Source organism: Clarias gariepinus, chromosome 4 (genome assembly GCF_024256425.1).
Source record: "Clarias gariepinus isolate MV-2021 ecotype Netherlands chromosome 4, CGAR_prim_01v2, whole genome shotgun sequence".
Classification (NCBI taxonomy): Eukaryota; Metazoa; Chordata; class Actinopteri; order Siluriformes; family Clariidae; genus Clarias; species Clarias gariepinus.
Window position 1 is genome coordinate 21,713,822 of NC_071103.1, and position 14,898 is coordinate 21,728,719.

The 14,898-nt window shown below is 39.1% G+C and overlaps 1 protein-coding gene across 1 annotated transcript in view; it reads right to left on the minus strand.

Moving 5' to 3' along the window:
* cubn (cubilin (intrinsic factor-cobalamin receptor)) overlaps nt 1-14,898 on the minus strand; it is a 30,786-nt gene that overhangs the window by 5,988 nt on the left and 9,900 nt on the right. The window contains exons 26-57 of the mRNA XM_053494870.1: nt 13,964-14,154; nt 13,133-13,292; nt 11,120-11,301; nt 9,491-9,665; nt 9,220-9,401; nt 8,768-8,924; nt 8,539-8,655; nt 8,315-8,428; nt 8,077-8,205; nt 7,847-7,979; nt 7,532-7,737; nt 7,254-7,435; nt 6,899-7,091; nt 6,615-6,812; nt 6,356-6,502; nt 6,064-6,254; nt 5,618-5,786; nt 5,291-5,462; nt 5,003-5,181; nt 4,712-4,921; nt 4,466-4,606; nt 4,193-4,374; nt 3,922-4,093; nt 3,607-3,804; nt 3,357-3,506; nt 3,150-3,271; nt 2,840-3,065; nt 2,538-2,725; nt 2,242-2,398; nt 1,987-2,136; nt 1,639-1,827; nt 824-953 (exon numbers count right to left, since the gene is read on the minus strand). Coding sequence (XP_053350845.1) covers nt 824-953; nt 1,639-1,827; nt 1,987-2,136; nt 2,242-2,398; nt 2,538-2,725; nt 2,840-3,065; nt 3,150-3,271; nt 3,357-3,506; nt 3,607-3,804; nt 3,922-4,093; nt 4,193-4,374; nt 4,466-4,606; nt 4,712-4,921; nt 5,003-5,181; nt 5,291-5,462; nt 5,618-5,786; nt 6,064-6,254; nt 6,356-6,502; nt 6,615-6,812; nt 6,899-7,091; nt 7,254-7,435; nt 7,532-7,737; nt 7,847-7,979; nt 8,077-8,205; nt 8,315-8,428; nt 8,539-8,655; nt 8,768-8,924; nt 9,220-9,401; nt 9,491-9,665; nt 11,120-11,301; nt 13,133-13,292; nt 13,964-14,154 — 5,392 coding nt within the window. The remainder of the gene's footprint in view (nt 1-823; nt 954-1,638; nt 1,828-1,986; nt 2,137-2,241; nt 2,399-2,537; nt 2,726-2,839; nt 3,066-3,149; nt 3,272-3,356; nt 3,507-3,606; nt 3,805-3,921; nt 4,094-4,192; nt 4,375-4,465; nt 4,607-4,711; nt 4,922-5,002; nt 5,182-5,290; nt 5,463-5,617; nt 5,787-6,063; nt 6,255-6,355; nt 6,503-6,614; nt 6,813-6,898; nt 7,092-7,253; nt 7,436-7,531; nt 7,738-7,846; nt 7,980-8,076; nt 8,206-8,314; nt 8,429-8,538; nt 8,656-8,767; nt 8,925-9,219; nt 9,402-9,490; nt 9,666-11,119; nt 11,302-13,132; nt 13,293-13,963; nt 14,155-14,898) is intronic.

The window sequence follows — 14,898 nt, forward strand, 5'->3', positions numbered from 1 at the left end:
AGAGCTCATTTATGAATATGGAAAGAAAACTGGAAAGGAAAAACTTCCTCTCCAAGCCATGATAAAAAAAAAAAATCTATGCAGTTGGTTACACAAAAGGTCTAACACCGGCAAGGGAAACAGATGAAGAGTCACAGAATATATGTCTCACTGCACAATAACTGGGGGAGCAGAAGATGGAGAATGGAGCAGAGGATATCATGCATTAACGAATTTAAATTTTAATTTAACACATTTTGGACATTCTGGGTTTCATTCTGGGTCAGAGAAATTACATAAAGTAACATGATATCTAAATAAAGATACAAGGTTTCTATAATGATTTTGTATAATAATTAAAAATGATTAAGGGGTGTCACAGAAGATGATCCCATCTACACATTTAACATGGCATAGACCTTCTGACCTAACCCTAGCATTTTATTCAGGTTTGGATGCCCTCTATCCCATGGCTGGGTTTGGGGCTTTGGCTGAGAATCGAACTTGAGCATTCTGGCAATTGAGAAGCCTATCATTTAACCATTAATGCCTCACTTTCAAGTCTCCATTAGTAATCAGTTAATAGCCTTAAAAATGGATTTCATATTAAAACTATAATGAATTCCTTGATTAAACAATTCGACTTGCACATTATAGCTTGAAGGCTGCTCTGATGCACCGCAGTAAGTGTCAACCATAGTAATAACAATGCACATCCTTTCCCAACAGCTACACGTAACTGATCCATCGTTTTAGGGTTGCTATTAATACAGCGGACACTACTGTATATGAGTCCTGCTTATCATTATGTGTCTGCACTATAGAACATGGGTTTCATGCTTACTTGAGTTCAACAATGCGATTTTCAGATAAAGAGATGTGGTAGGTGCAGTTCATGTTGTGGTGGTAGTGGACGATGGAGAGAGCAGGACTGCCAATTGTTCCAGTAGAGTCATTGAAAATACCTCCACATGCTGTAAACACAAAAGTAAAGTTAATATCCATTTAAATTAAAAGTATATCCATAAAGAATTCTACATGGTCAGGAACAACATAGGATAGACTTGTAACCTGTAAACTGCTGCTACACAAGATATGGGGCTACTATTACTACACATCATGCCTTATCTGATTGTACTGTATACCATTAGACTTCCAACAAAGAGCTTATAAAAGGTTGCTGCAGAACAACAGAAGACAAAAAGTTTGAATAAAGAAGAGTTTAGAGAGCCAGAGTTTGTGTGTGCATGTGTGTGTTTGCTCTTTCAAATCTCTCTTTTTGTTTAAAATGTGCTGAGTCCTTTCAATCTAATCATTCCACATTTCTGTGCTCAGTACTCAGTGGAAGGCTGTGACATTCCTGCCATGGGTAAACAACCCCAACTCACAGCCAGGGTTACTGCCAGAGCCGCAGGCATACCAGAACTAAACTTCAAAAGTGCCCACATTGTGTACCCTTGTATACTGTACATACTACTATATAAAGAGCTTAAAATGCTGGAAATTAGTATTAGAAATCAGTAGTTAGCTTTACTCGAAAGGACATCATTATTACTATAAAGCCATGGTATCAGATTACTGTATGTGCAGGTGCATAACATTGGAAAATTATGTACGACTGACAACGCTGGTAAATATACTCTGTTATGTAACACTTACGAATGGCCATGTATTCAGCCAAAAATCCATTGTCATTAATGATGGAATCAGAGTAGAAGTTGATGAGCATGGGACCAAAAGTGGTGAATGGGCCTGGGATAGTGTTTCCACACAGCGTGGCAAGAAGATTTTGATTCTCTTTGGAGCCCTTGTAGATCTTTACTCCATCATAGAAACATGTTGAGTGAGCTAGAACAGATGCCAAAAATAAATGAAATTTAAGTATTTAAAAAAGCCTCTTCATTATTCAGTAAAAGGGCACTCATTAGATTTTACTAATTCATGAAAAACAGTGTTTTTGCAGAAGGAACTAATCTTTTAAAATTTGTGACTTTATGCATGGCCTACCCTCTAACTGGAATGTCCTAAATGTTATGACAATGACCGTCTGTTCTCCAGCATTTATAAGGTAATCACAGTTGGAGCTGTCAGGGTAGTGATCCGGATAGTTAGGAGATACAACACGACCTGCAGGTGCAGAGAAGTTTGCTCCACATCCTAAGAAAGAGAAAAATGAGAAAAGACACATATAAGAGATACAATGGTGTAAAAGGGTTAAATTACTATTCAACAGAGCCAAAAAAATAGGCTCAGGGTACACACGGGTAAAGAAGGAGGCTGAGAAGCCTTTGCCAGGTGTTTCAGTGGATTGAAAACGAGCAGTTATAGTGTTAAAAGGAGCAATGATTGGAGGAGGAGCTGTGGAGCCACAGTCTGTTGCCAACAGAGCATCATTCTGCTGTTTGTCTCCAGCCCACACCTGAGAAATAATAATACAAAAATGAATTAATAAATAAAAAAAAAGGGAAACTAATAAATGAAACCCAAATATCCCAGGTAGAATAATAACATTTGTTTATGCAAATTCATCCATACATGAATCTCGTTTAAATTGTTACCTTGATGTAACTGTTCTGGCAGTGTCCGCTGGAGTCAGGTATCTGGAATTCACTTGCAAAACCCATTTCCAAGTGATTGCCATCATGAGCAATGATGGTCCATGAACATTCAGTATTAGCTGGGAAGTTCTGGGGGTAATTGGGGGACTTGATGCTACCCAAGTCAGCATGTATGACACCACCACATCCTGAAGAAAAAATATCACAAATTAAAAAAAAAAAGAACAAAAATCAATCACGTGAAGAAAATGCAGCCAACTGCAGTATCCAAGTCTGTGCACATTTTGCTGGAGACTTTATACCTGAGGAATCCACTGACCAAGTAGCAACAAACCCTCCTTTAGACACACTGTGGTCAGCCAGGAATACCACTGCCAGCTTGTTGGAACCTGACTGGATTGTTCCAGGTGATGTATGACCACAGTATTGTCCAATTATAGGAGCACCTGGAGAACCTCCATTGAAAATGGTCACTGAGTCCCAAGAACATTGAGTGTGTTCTTCCACTTGGAAGTATGTAAATGTCAGCTGTTCAATTTAATAATATAGAATTAGTAAACATTAAAAGGAATGTAAAACTGTGTAGAAATCAGAGTTTGTGTGTCAATTTACACTGATGGTATAGCCTTCTGGAGCTTCAATGAGCCAAGCACAGCGACTAGGACTTGGGTAGTTATCTGGGTAGCCTGGGCTGTAAATGGCACCTCCCTCACCACTCTGCATGCCTCCACAATCTGAATGATAGGATAGGTCGGTTTAACAAGCCTACAGTAACACATCCTCAAAGTGTTCATTGCGCCAGCATTTGCAGATTGTTACCTGAAAAATAATATGTGGCTTTGAATCCCAAATCAACCTCTGCTTCATCAGATAGAAAATGAACCCACAGTTCAGGCGTGAACACCACAATGGGGGTTGGAGGAAGGCTCTGACCACAAAGTCGTGCCAGAAGTTCGCCGTTTACATCACCTAGAAAGTTTGGTTATTTCTAAATTATTTACTTATAAACAAACAAACTACTAATGAATCAATCAAACAAACTATTTTTTATTCATTATGCATCACTTACCAAGTCTAAACTCAAGATAATCCCATTCACAAGTTTGATGGTGCTCAAGGTGCAGGTCATCTATGATGACCACAATGGATGAGTTCACATGTTGAGGATTTTGGATCAGCCACTCACAGTTTAGTTTGTTGCTGTAGTTACCAACACCATAGTCAGGGGAGGTAAAGTTCCCTGGGGTACTGAGGATTCCACCACACACTTCAAAAACAAACACAGACCAACCACAAGAAAACACAAGGTTTTTATATGTAGCACATCAATGTTTGAAAGTATGTGCAAGTGAATTCAATTACACCTAGACACCCTTTTGCTCACCTGCTGCCTCAGAAGAGGAGTAGTCAGCAGTAAACCCACCATTAGACACAGAGGAATCTGTGACAAAAACAACAGTCATGGTGTTGCCAGAGGACTTCACCTGTGTGCCTGCAGGAACAGAGCCACAGAATCGCTGCAGCCGAGGGGAATTGGACAACACGCCATTGATCACCTAAAGAAACACATATAGTGAGATCAACATTATAATCGGACCTTGAAATACTTTTCTTAGTGCTCATATCTATAATAACTGAAAATGAAATGCTCATACCTCCACGTAGTCAAACATACAGCCGTTATTGTCCTCCAGGCGTAGGTCATTAAAAGTGAGGGTGACTCTACGACCTGGAGGCACAGTGATCTTCCAGCGGCATACCCGATTATGAGGGTACAAGTTGGGGTAGTTTGGTGAAGAGATGGTCCCAGAAGGTGCATTCAGATCGCCACCACATTCTAAAAGAAATAAAGAGCCAAGCACAATGACCCTAAGCAGGAAGCAAATGTTTTCTAGACTGGTATTTATTATTCATAGGAGCTGACCTACCTTCTACACTGGCTGCAAATGAAAGACTAAATCCTGGTGCATTTCCACTGCTATCACTGACAAACTTCACATATGCAAAGCTATCTCCTGTGTCCATGGGTCCTGGCACACTGTTTCCACAGTGCTTTCCTAGCAAGCGGCCTGGAAAAGAATTTATTCCTTATTTATATTTACTATTGTAGATATACCTTTATTTTGCTGATACCTTTATTTTGCTGCATGCTATACTTGTGCTGTTTAACTCACCGGAAGCATTGTACTCGCGTATTTCTAAATAATCACTGGTACAGCCAGCAGAGCTCTGCAGGTTGAAGGCCGTGAAGCTGAGGGTCAAGTAGTGTCCAGTGGGGCCTTCAAGGAACCATTCACAATTTGAATTGTCTGGGTAATTTGAATCTGGGTATCCAGGACTTTTAATGGTACCACTCTGGCCAATGTATGTACCACCACATGTAGCTGTTCAGTGGAAAATACAAACAATCAACAGAATGGACTCTGCATGCAATAATGCACCTTCATATGCTAATGTTTAATTACCTATAGTGTACTTGGCCTTAAAGCCCTTGTGTGTGACACTGTGATCTGTGCGGAAACGGAGATACATAGCAGAGGCTGTAGAATGTTGAGTAGATGGCTTTGTATTGCCACAGAGCTTGTCAATGAGGTCAGCATTTGAAGTGACACCATCCCGCACCTCTAAATAGTCATAGAAACATCTATAAGAGAAAAAAGTGAATTAAAAAAAATTAAAATTGTATGGTGTACTAGAAAAATGCAAAACAGTTTCCGCTATAAATAATGATCAGTGAGAAATGTGTCCTATACCCGGTGTTTGGCTCAATGTAGAAATCCTCAAAATCCAATTGCACAGATTCCCCATTAGGAACCATTATAATCCAGACGCAATCAATGTTCTCAGGGTAGTTTGATGGATAATTGGGTGATGTAATGTAACCCGGAGGATCGCCATCACGTAACTCAATGGTTCCTCCACAAGCTGAACAAACACAGTAATTATCAATTCTCAATCTCCTTTAATAACTATATGAAACTTTACACAAGAAGCAATTGGTCAAGTAAATAAATAATGCCATTAACATATTATGTATGCATCACTCAGATAATAAAGTAACTAATTTGGCTTTGCAGTACCTGTACTATGGGCTTCAAATAACAGTTTAAAGCCAACACCCTCATTTGAGGTGTCTGACACAAAGTGAACATAAAGATGGTTGTCAGTGGTCTGTGTAACAGCAGGGGGTGTGGCTCCACAAAGACGACCACCTAAAGATGGTGCATTATCATCCGGCCCATTCTTCAACTAGAAAAGATTACATCATTGACGTCTTGAAAAATGCATGTTTTACATCTCCAAAGTAAGAATAGACCATGGAAATAATAAAGAAAATATAACATCCAACACCAGAGAGTTTACTGGGATTAACAGCTTGGAAGAATCCTTAAAAAGACTTTGTGCTGTATTAAGTTTAAACTGTTAAAACAGATAAATCATAGTTGACTGTCCTTTTTAAAGTGTACAGCTGTATTTATTCAACTGTTTAAAAGTGTATGGCAATATTGATCCAAGTAAATCTTACCTCCAGATAGTCTCCAGTACTGCATACTGTGCCAAAACCTTGCACCTGGAATGGACTCATAAAAGAAACAGACACTCTATACCCAGGAGTCACCATAACGTGCCAGCCACAGTCCAGGTTAGGTTTGTAGTTCTGAGGATAGTGAGGGGAGCTGAGAACTCCTCTGTCTGTGTGGAGCAGGCCTCCACATCCTAACAAACACACAGCATAAATGTCACATCTACAAATCAACAACCAAGGCCTATATCACTGTCACTAAAGAAATGTGATTTAACATGGTTTTGGAGCTTGCCTTTAGAATAGGATGCATTGAAGCCATTCCTGTTAATGATGGAATCAGAAGTGAAACGCAGGAACATGGTGTCGCCAGTGGAATGAATAGAACCAGGCAACTCACGGCCACAAAGCCTTGCCAGCTCAGGTGACAAATTTGTGTCACCTGGATGAAAAATACAACAACATCCATTTAGTTTATTTATGTATGTTTATCTCTTATTTCGATTCCATGACAGATGAAAAAAGAGTGAATTATTCATAAATTAAAGCCTTACCATCCCTGATGACTAAACTGTCATACAAACACATTGAATGATCCTCTATGTCCATGAATAGCATATTGAATTCAACAGTAGAGTCTGGTGAACGGATTATCCATGTGCATTCCAGGCTAGGCTCATACTGATTAGGCCAGCCAGGAGAGAAGAGGAACCTGGGTTTGTCCTCAGGCATAAGAACCCCTCCACAAGCACCTAAAAAACAAGTTGAGCACAGCGTGCTTACTTCAGGAAAAAATGGTCATATTCCTCTCAATATGACTCAATATATTTCCCCTCACCTGGTGTTATAGTGGGCAAAGGTCCGGAGCTCTGAACAGCTGTCCATTCCACAAGAAAACCTCTTCCCCCAACCACAAAGTCTGATTTGAACTCTAGGGTCATGGTGCTACCAGAGCTTCTCACAGGTTGAGGCCGAATCAGACCACAAAAAACTCCCAGAGGATATGCATGGACATTAGGTCCATCAAATATCTAATAAGAAGAAAAGAGAAGACTTAATACGTTTATTACCTATTTAAAACATCCCTGTTCAGCCTTCATCCATTTAATCCAGTGAAAAACATATTTATAAAAGTGCTCACCCAGATGAAGAACCTTAATATCAGATTCCCAAATCTCAATACGAGCACAAACCTTGAGCTGGTCATAGTAGCAGGCACTTAGATCCTCTATATCGATATCTAGAAATCGGATCTCAATGTAGGAGTCTCCACTGACAGTGATGGTCCAGCGGTAGTCTGCATTGGTTGGGTAAGTACGTGGATACAGTGGTGAAGCAATCAGGCCAGAGCTACCTGAGACATCATTTCCATACACTAAAAACATGGATAACAATGATGAGGCAGAAATTCATGATATTTATTCATTAATGTAATTATTACTTTTCCAAGGTTTAAAAATTCCAAAATTACAGTGACTGAATGTAGCCCTGAAGCCAGCTCCACTGACAGATGAGTCTGAGACAAACTTTATCCACAGCACATGACCAATGAGTGAGGTGTAATTAGAAGGAAGCATGTTTCCACAGAATCGACCAACAAGAGTGCCGGTAGAGTTCCCCTCACGAATTTCCAGGTAGTCATTATTGCAGCCTTGACTTTGCTGAAGCTCAAACAGGCTAATTTACACAAAAAGAAGACAAAATATACATAGAGAAGCACATGACCTTCTCATTCACAATGCTTTAATTACACATATCATTCGTTATGTAGCGAGCAGATGCTTACATGAAAGAAAGCTGGACACGGTTACCAGGGGAACTAATAATAGTCCATACACACTCAATACTGGGCGGGTAAGCGTCTGGATAGTTGGGACTGTTAAAAGCTCCAGACTCCATGTGCAGGTTACCACCGCAGCCTGAGATGGGAGAGATGAGGTTAGTGAATGGTTTCTTCACAGCAGAAAAACTTGTAAAGAATGTATATCCTGAACTGATGATTTATTGCATGCTGACCGGAGGTTGATGCCATGTATGTTGCCCTGAAGCCTTTCATAGTGACAGATGAATCAGTGACAAAGTTCACCACTAGTGCATTGCTGAATGAGGTTACGGGATGGGGAAGGTCAGATCCACAATACCGACCTAAAAGAAGTACAATATAGTTTCCTATGCTATTAAAATTCATTAAAGATTATATTTAAGCAATGAGTTAAGGTTTAAAACAGATATTTGTGCAAATTTGATTGCTTACCAATTACTGGAGCCTCAACATTGTTACCGTCTAAAATCTCTACAGCATCATGAGAGCAGTTTGTGTTTACCATCTCCAGCTCAAAATCAGTGAAGGAAAGTGTCACATGATTGACTATATATGGATGACAAAAGCTTAGATAAGAATATTTTATGTATATTAATGTATAAAAGCCATCAAGTATTAAAAAACTAAAGTAAAAAGGGAACATGTTCCTCACGCACATGGCTCTTGTGCCACAATGATCCAGCTACAGTATTGACCGTTGAGATATGGGTAAGGGTAGTTAGGAGACGCAATGTCACCTCCCACATCATTAGCCATGATAGTGGACCCACAAGCTGTAAAGAAAAGAAATAATGTAATACCATAACAGTTGTGTAGAGAAATGATTTAATCCCATATGGCATCAAAGCAACCTAAAATAAACTGCTGTACAATTGAGGAACTAACCCTCTCTGAACTCGGCTCTGAAGCCCTTGTGGTTGTTGCTGTTGTCTGATCTAAAGCGAACATAGATGACGTTCTGTGTGGAGGTGATTGGGTCAGGTCTGGAATACCCACATACTTTTGCAAGCAGAGGAGAATGCTCTCCTGGTCCATCATGTATCTAAAGTGTGTGGAGGAATAACAGGGTGATTTTCTCATGTCTTAAATAGCTTTGCATAATGCTCTGTATCTAGTCAAGAAAATTAGAAATTTAACTGGAAAGCCATTGGTCTAATTGTTAAACGTGACCATGAAAGATAAACACAGGCTTAATTAGGAGTGAAGCCTGTCTATACTTCATAATGGCTTTTTAATGTGTACAGTAGACTCTACATAAAAATAATATTCTCCTAAAATTTCAAAGAAATAATTAATAACCTAATAAGCTATTCAACTGGCAAATACAAGTCACTCACAGCCACATAATCCCAATCACATGAAGCATGACCCTCAATGTCCATGTCAGTAAAGTTGAAGAAAATCCGGTGGCCTGTGTCCACGGTGATGACCCAAGAGCAGTCAACATTGTTGGGGTAGTTATTCGGAAACTGTGGAGAATGGATCTCTCCTTTAGGAGCTGTGACAGCTCCACCACAGCCTAAACATATCAGGTAAATAACATTAATATTAAAGTTGGAATCAGATTATCACCAAAGAAAGATTATGATAGTAATGCTCAGTGCCTACCTCCTTGAGTCTCCTGCCAGCTAGCATTAAAGCCCCTGCCGCTGACATATGCATCACTTTTAAAACGAACAGTGACAGCATTGCCTGTGCTGGACACCTGAAGCGGGTTGTTGGGGGGACGGGTGGTGCAGAGCTGTGCTAGTCTAGGGGAGGTCAAGTCAGGACCACCGTAAACCTACCATGAAAAAAGCCCAAGTGAACACATGCACCCGTACTGTCTGCTTTATAAACGTCTAAAATAATGTCTGGGGCAGTATTTTAGAGTTGAGGCACAATCCCCATAAAGAGGATTTAATACAGAAATAATGTTTCGAGCAGCAAATATATTTAAAACAGTATAAAATGCCGTTTGAGGTCAATATGATGTATTTCTATGAAATATTATTCATTCATTTAGATGAATACTTGATATACTAATCATGATTTCTCTGTTATTTTATGGAATTTGACAAATCCAAAAAGCAAATTAAAAGAATGAATTAAAATAGTGCTTATGACTGGGTTTTCACTGTTTCAGTTTAAATTGACTTCTGCACACAAAGTTTAAGATTTACAAAATAATATGCAAAATAATAGGATGTGCTTGATCAGGTGCTATTTTATAAACTGTTAAATATTGAAGCCATTACTCACTCACTCACTCACTCATCTTCTATACCACTGTATCCTGTATTCAGGATCATGGACACCTGGAGCCTATCCCAGGAGGCTAAGGGCACGAGGCAGGGTGCCAATCCATTGCAGGAAACACACACATACACACATTCACACACTCATTCACACACTACGGGCAATTTGGAAACGCCAATTAGCCTAACCTGCATATCTTTGGACTGTGGGAGGAAACCAGAGTACCCGGAGGAAACACAATAAGCACAGCGAGAAAATGCAAACTCCATGCACACAGAGACGGGAATCGAGCCTGGTCGGGAATCGAACCCGGACCCTGGAGGTGCAAGGCGACGAAGAGAGATGTTTTTTTGCATGAATTTAAACATGGCAACAATAATTAAACTGATCAGCTGATGGAAAAGACCAACAAAAAAATGATAAACAAATAAATAAAAAAGATGCATGTTTATGAACAAAATGCTACAGGGACAAAGTACTAGGAGAAGAGGTGTGTATTCATGCATATATGAGTGTGTGCTGGTTAGAGATTTGCAAATAAAGCCTGTGCTCTAATCTTTGATTTCCACTTTTCTTCCACACTGCTAACTCCATTCAGTGCTGCTGTGGAGGTCAGCATTCCAAAGGTCTGAGATACTCACTCACACTCACTTACACACACACATACAAACACACACACACACACACACACACAACCCTAACAGTGCCCACTGAGTCTGTGTGTGCCAACAGGGTGTGCTCACACACATACACGGAGCATACTGCTGTGTCTGTTACTGTGATATGGCAGATGCTTTACTTGATGGCTTACATATAAACCTTAATTTAACCTTCTTTAACTGTAAAAACAATGATTGCACTAAATGTGTGGACATGCTGTTCATGACACTAGTCATCTCACTATTTCAGTTTGATTTAGTTAGAGACATGGCAATATGACTCTTATAAAGAAAGCAGGATAATTTCAGAAAGACAAAAATGAATAGAACTATGCTTTACCTCTAGCAGGTCGGAGTTACAGTCAGGATGAGACTCTATATCAAACTCGTGAATGGTAATGGTGATGCTACTGTCAGGGGTGGTCTGGATGTACCACACACACTCCCGGTTCTCTGGATATCTGTTAGGATAGCCAGGGCTGTTGAAGGAGCCAGCTGGCCCAGTGAGATCACCACCACAACCTGCAGGGGGCAATAACAAGTCTGAGTATGACACAAATGACCTTCTTGTAGAAGCTCTCATGAAAGGAAAGATTGCCATGCCAGCGTTGTGTTTACAATGACTTCATATCATTGAACAACATTAAATCCTGTTTATTTGCTATTATTTCATATCATTTAACTACAATAAATCCTTGGCTCTCTTAAAAGGAATGACTGAATATTGCTGAATATGAGTACGGCATTAAGCTGAATAGAACATAATACTCAGTACTGAATATGTATATTTTTAAATTTTTAAAAAAATATATCATTCCTTTTTAAAAAAAAAAAAAAGACCTGAAATTACAAATGAAAATGCGACTACTGTAAGTTTAAGAACATCTGGTGCAAAAAAATACTGGTGAGATGACTTTAGAGAAAAGAATATTAGAAGAAGCTCTGCATTCTAATCTGGGCCAACTAAACTTTATTCAGGGTCATCAACCTCTTGATGACCTCTCATAATTCCAATCCTTATGGAAAATGAAGATTATTTTATTTATAAGAACTCCTAATCAATGTTCACTTATCTGCCCTAGTCTACAAACAGTAAATTAACACATTCTTTTCATTCCTTATTCCTTATATTCCTTCAATGAGTTCTTTTTTATGCATTTTTAGTTCTCTATTCTATCTTCAACAAGTTAGGGGAGACTTAGGGCACGAGACGAGGTACAACTCTTGGACGGGGTGCCAATTCATCGCAGGGCACACACATACACACACTCTTCCACTCATTTACACAGTATAGGCAATTTGGGAATGCCAATTAACCTTATCTGCATGTGTTTGGACAGTGGGAGGAAACCAGATTACCCGGAGGAAATCCACCAAGCACAGGGCTTGGGAATGAACCTATGGTGAAATTGTACCTCTTGCTTTACAACTTCATTTCAAGACAGTTCATCAGTAACACAAAAATGCTACTAGATTTGGTTTTCTCACTACTGATACCCACTTTACTTGCTTCATTCAGTGAGCTGAAGACAATGACCTCTAGTCAGTCATTCCAGCAAAAATAAATGCAGCCACACCCATTAGCCCAGTGACTCATTATCTCTGGGTATTAGCACCACACCACTCATTTTGTCACAAGTCGGAATGCCAATCACTGACTGCTAAAACACCATACAAACCAAGACAAACTACAACCATTGAAAATCGCTGACTTTTAGTCTTTAATACTATTAATGTTATTTTACTAAAAGGTTGGATGAGCAGATTTGACAAAACAGTATTCCCCAGTGACATACAGGACTCAGTGGATGGGTTGCAGTAGTATTGTGTAAAACTAGTGTAAACTGGCACGTCCTTTTCTCTTTTAGGAAGTATGTTGTATATTTTTCCACACTTCCATTCTGGAAAAGATGACCAAGGGCAGCCTCTGTCCACACAGGCTCACACTGCCCTTTAATACACAATCTAGTGGACAAAAGTTGCAATGGCTGGAGAGAACCTTAAACTTCTGAAATCATCCAAAAGGTAACTAAAATAAGGAATTTTATGTGTAAAATATATGCATAAATATGTAGACCTTATACTATATTACATTATTTATTAAACACTTTTTTTTAAAATAATGATAAACACTTAACAATCCAGGCTAAAAAACTACTGTTTTTCACTATCTTCCAGTGTAATTATACTAAAATTCTCCTAGAGGATACATTTTTCACACATCCATTGATGCCCTAAGGCTCATTCTGAAGCGCAGTGAGAATCGTTAACAGACGATTTCCTCTGAACTATTTTTGCAGTTCCTTTGCCTAAGTCAATGTTCCTATGTAAATTAATTTATTTATATTCCTACCATTTTGGTACCAGAGCATCTGGAAACCTGATGCAGAAACAATGAAATCAGAGCGGAACACAATGTGCAGGCTGCTCCCAGAGGTGGTGTTTGCTGGAGGAGGTACGTTCTCACAGAATTTTCCAATCAGAGGAGCTTGTGCATTTGGACCATCATAAAGCTAGGCAAACACAGAAAGATATTCTTTAAATGTGACACTTAAAAAAAAATAAACAGAATCCATTCTTAAAAAGAAATATTTTGTCCCTAATTAGGTAAAGCATATTGCTGAGTGCAACATCATGGCAAAACACGTTCTTTATTTTCTTATCTTCAGTTTTAAATGAGTATATCAGCACTGAGCACAGAGCATATGAACAAAATGCAACAACACAGACGCACGTTACATTCCAGTGCTTTTTTTATATATATCTCTGCTGAGCAAAACTAGCATGTTCCTGGGGTATTAGTACTGCAAAAACTGAAGGTCGGCGTTGATAAAGACTGCCTGAGGAATGCAACTTACAATGAGCTTACAATAGAAAATTCCCCTCGTCTCCCCATGGGCCCCATGATGTCATGGCTGTTTGGTTCGCCATGGTGATGAAGGAACAAAGTAAAAAAAAAAAAAAGGCACTCTCACTAACTGAGATTTCCAAACTTTAGTCAGTGAGTGAGCAAGTATAAATCAGTGAGTGCTTTTAGAGATTAAACTGTAGCAGATTCCTATTAATCATTTAGAGGTACTATAACCCTTTCAAGATTACAATCTAGGGTTACTTTTATAGAGTATGTGATACTCTTTCTAAATGCCAAGGGGAAAAAATCTGACGTTTACCCCTGGCAACTTACCTCTACGTAGTCAAAAATACAGCTGGGAGAGTAACCCTCAAGATTAAAGGCAGTGAAGGTATAGTTAATGGTGTTGCCCATGGTCACTTGGATGGTCCAACTGCATTGAGCATTAAATGGGTAATTGTTGGGAAAGTTTTCACTCTCGATAGCCCCGTTTGTTTGGTTGGCAATTACAATGCCCTGACAGTCTGTGGAGGACAGAACAGGTCACTTTAACAACACTGATATCATATGATGTGTTGGTCGCCATAAAATAATATTGTACACTAGAATATATACATACAGGAATATATTTATACACAATACATAGGCAAATGTTTGTGGACTCAAGAACATAAATCCATACATAGTTTTTAAACATCCCAGATTTAGCCACATTTATCTTTTAAAATAACCTTAACTCCTCTGGTAAGGCTTTCCTCTATATTTGTATGTCATAAGATGGTTAAGATTTTGGTTAAGGTCATTATGATGAGATCACTGATGTCAGACAAGGAAGGAGGTGTTTGGTGTCAAAGTCAGGGCCTCCCTCCAACCCTGGCAAACCATGCATCATTGTCCACAGGGACACTGTCAGGCTGGGAACTTGGGCCTCTTAGTTCCAGTGAGGGAAAAAAAAACAAAAAAAAAAACACAGCATACAAGCAGAGTCTTAGCGTACAAGGTCATGCATCCACAAATATTTGGCCATATAGTGCAAAGTACTGAGGGTTATTACATTTAATTTATTTCCCACATAATACTTGATTATTAATTATTTAATCTGTGTCCAAGACTAAATAGGTCAGGTCTTATTTGTCTGGTTAGTGGATCTAAATACATAAACTAGCTGATGCAAGAGCCCTGATAGAAATAATAATAAAAAAAAAACATTGGCATGATGCTAAGTTTAATTTCCAGAAACTTTACAAGGGATTAAGAAAAGCCTTCTT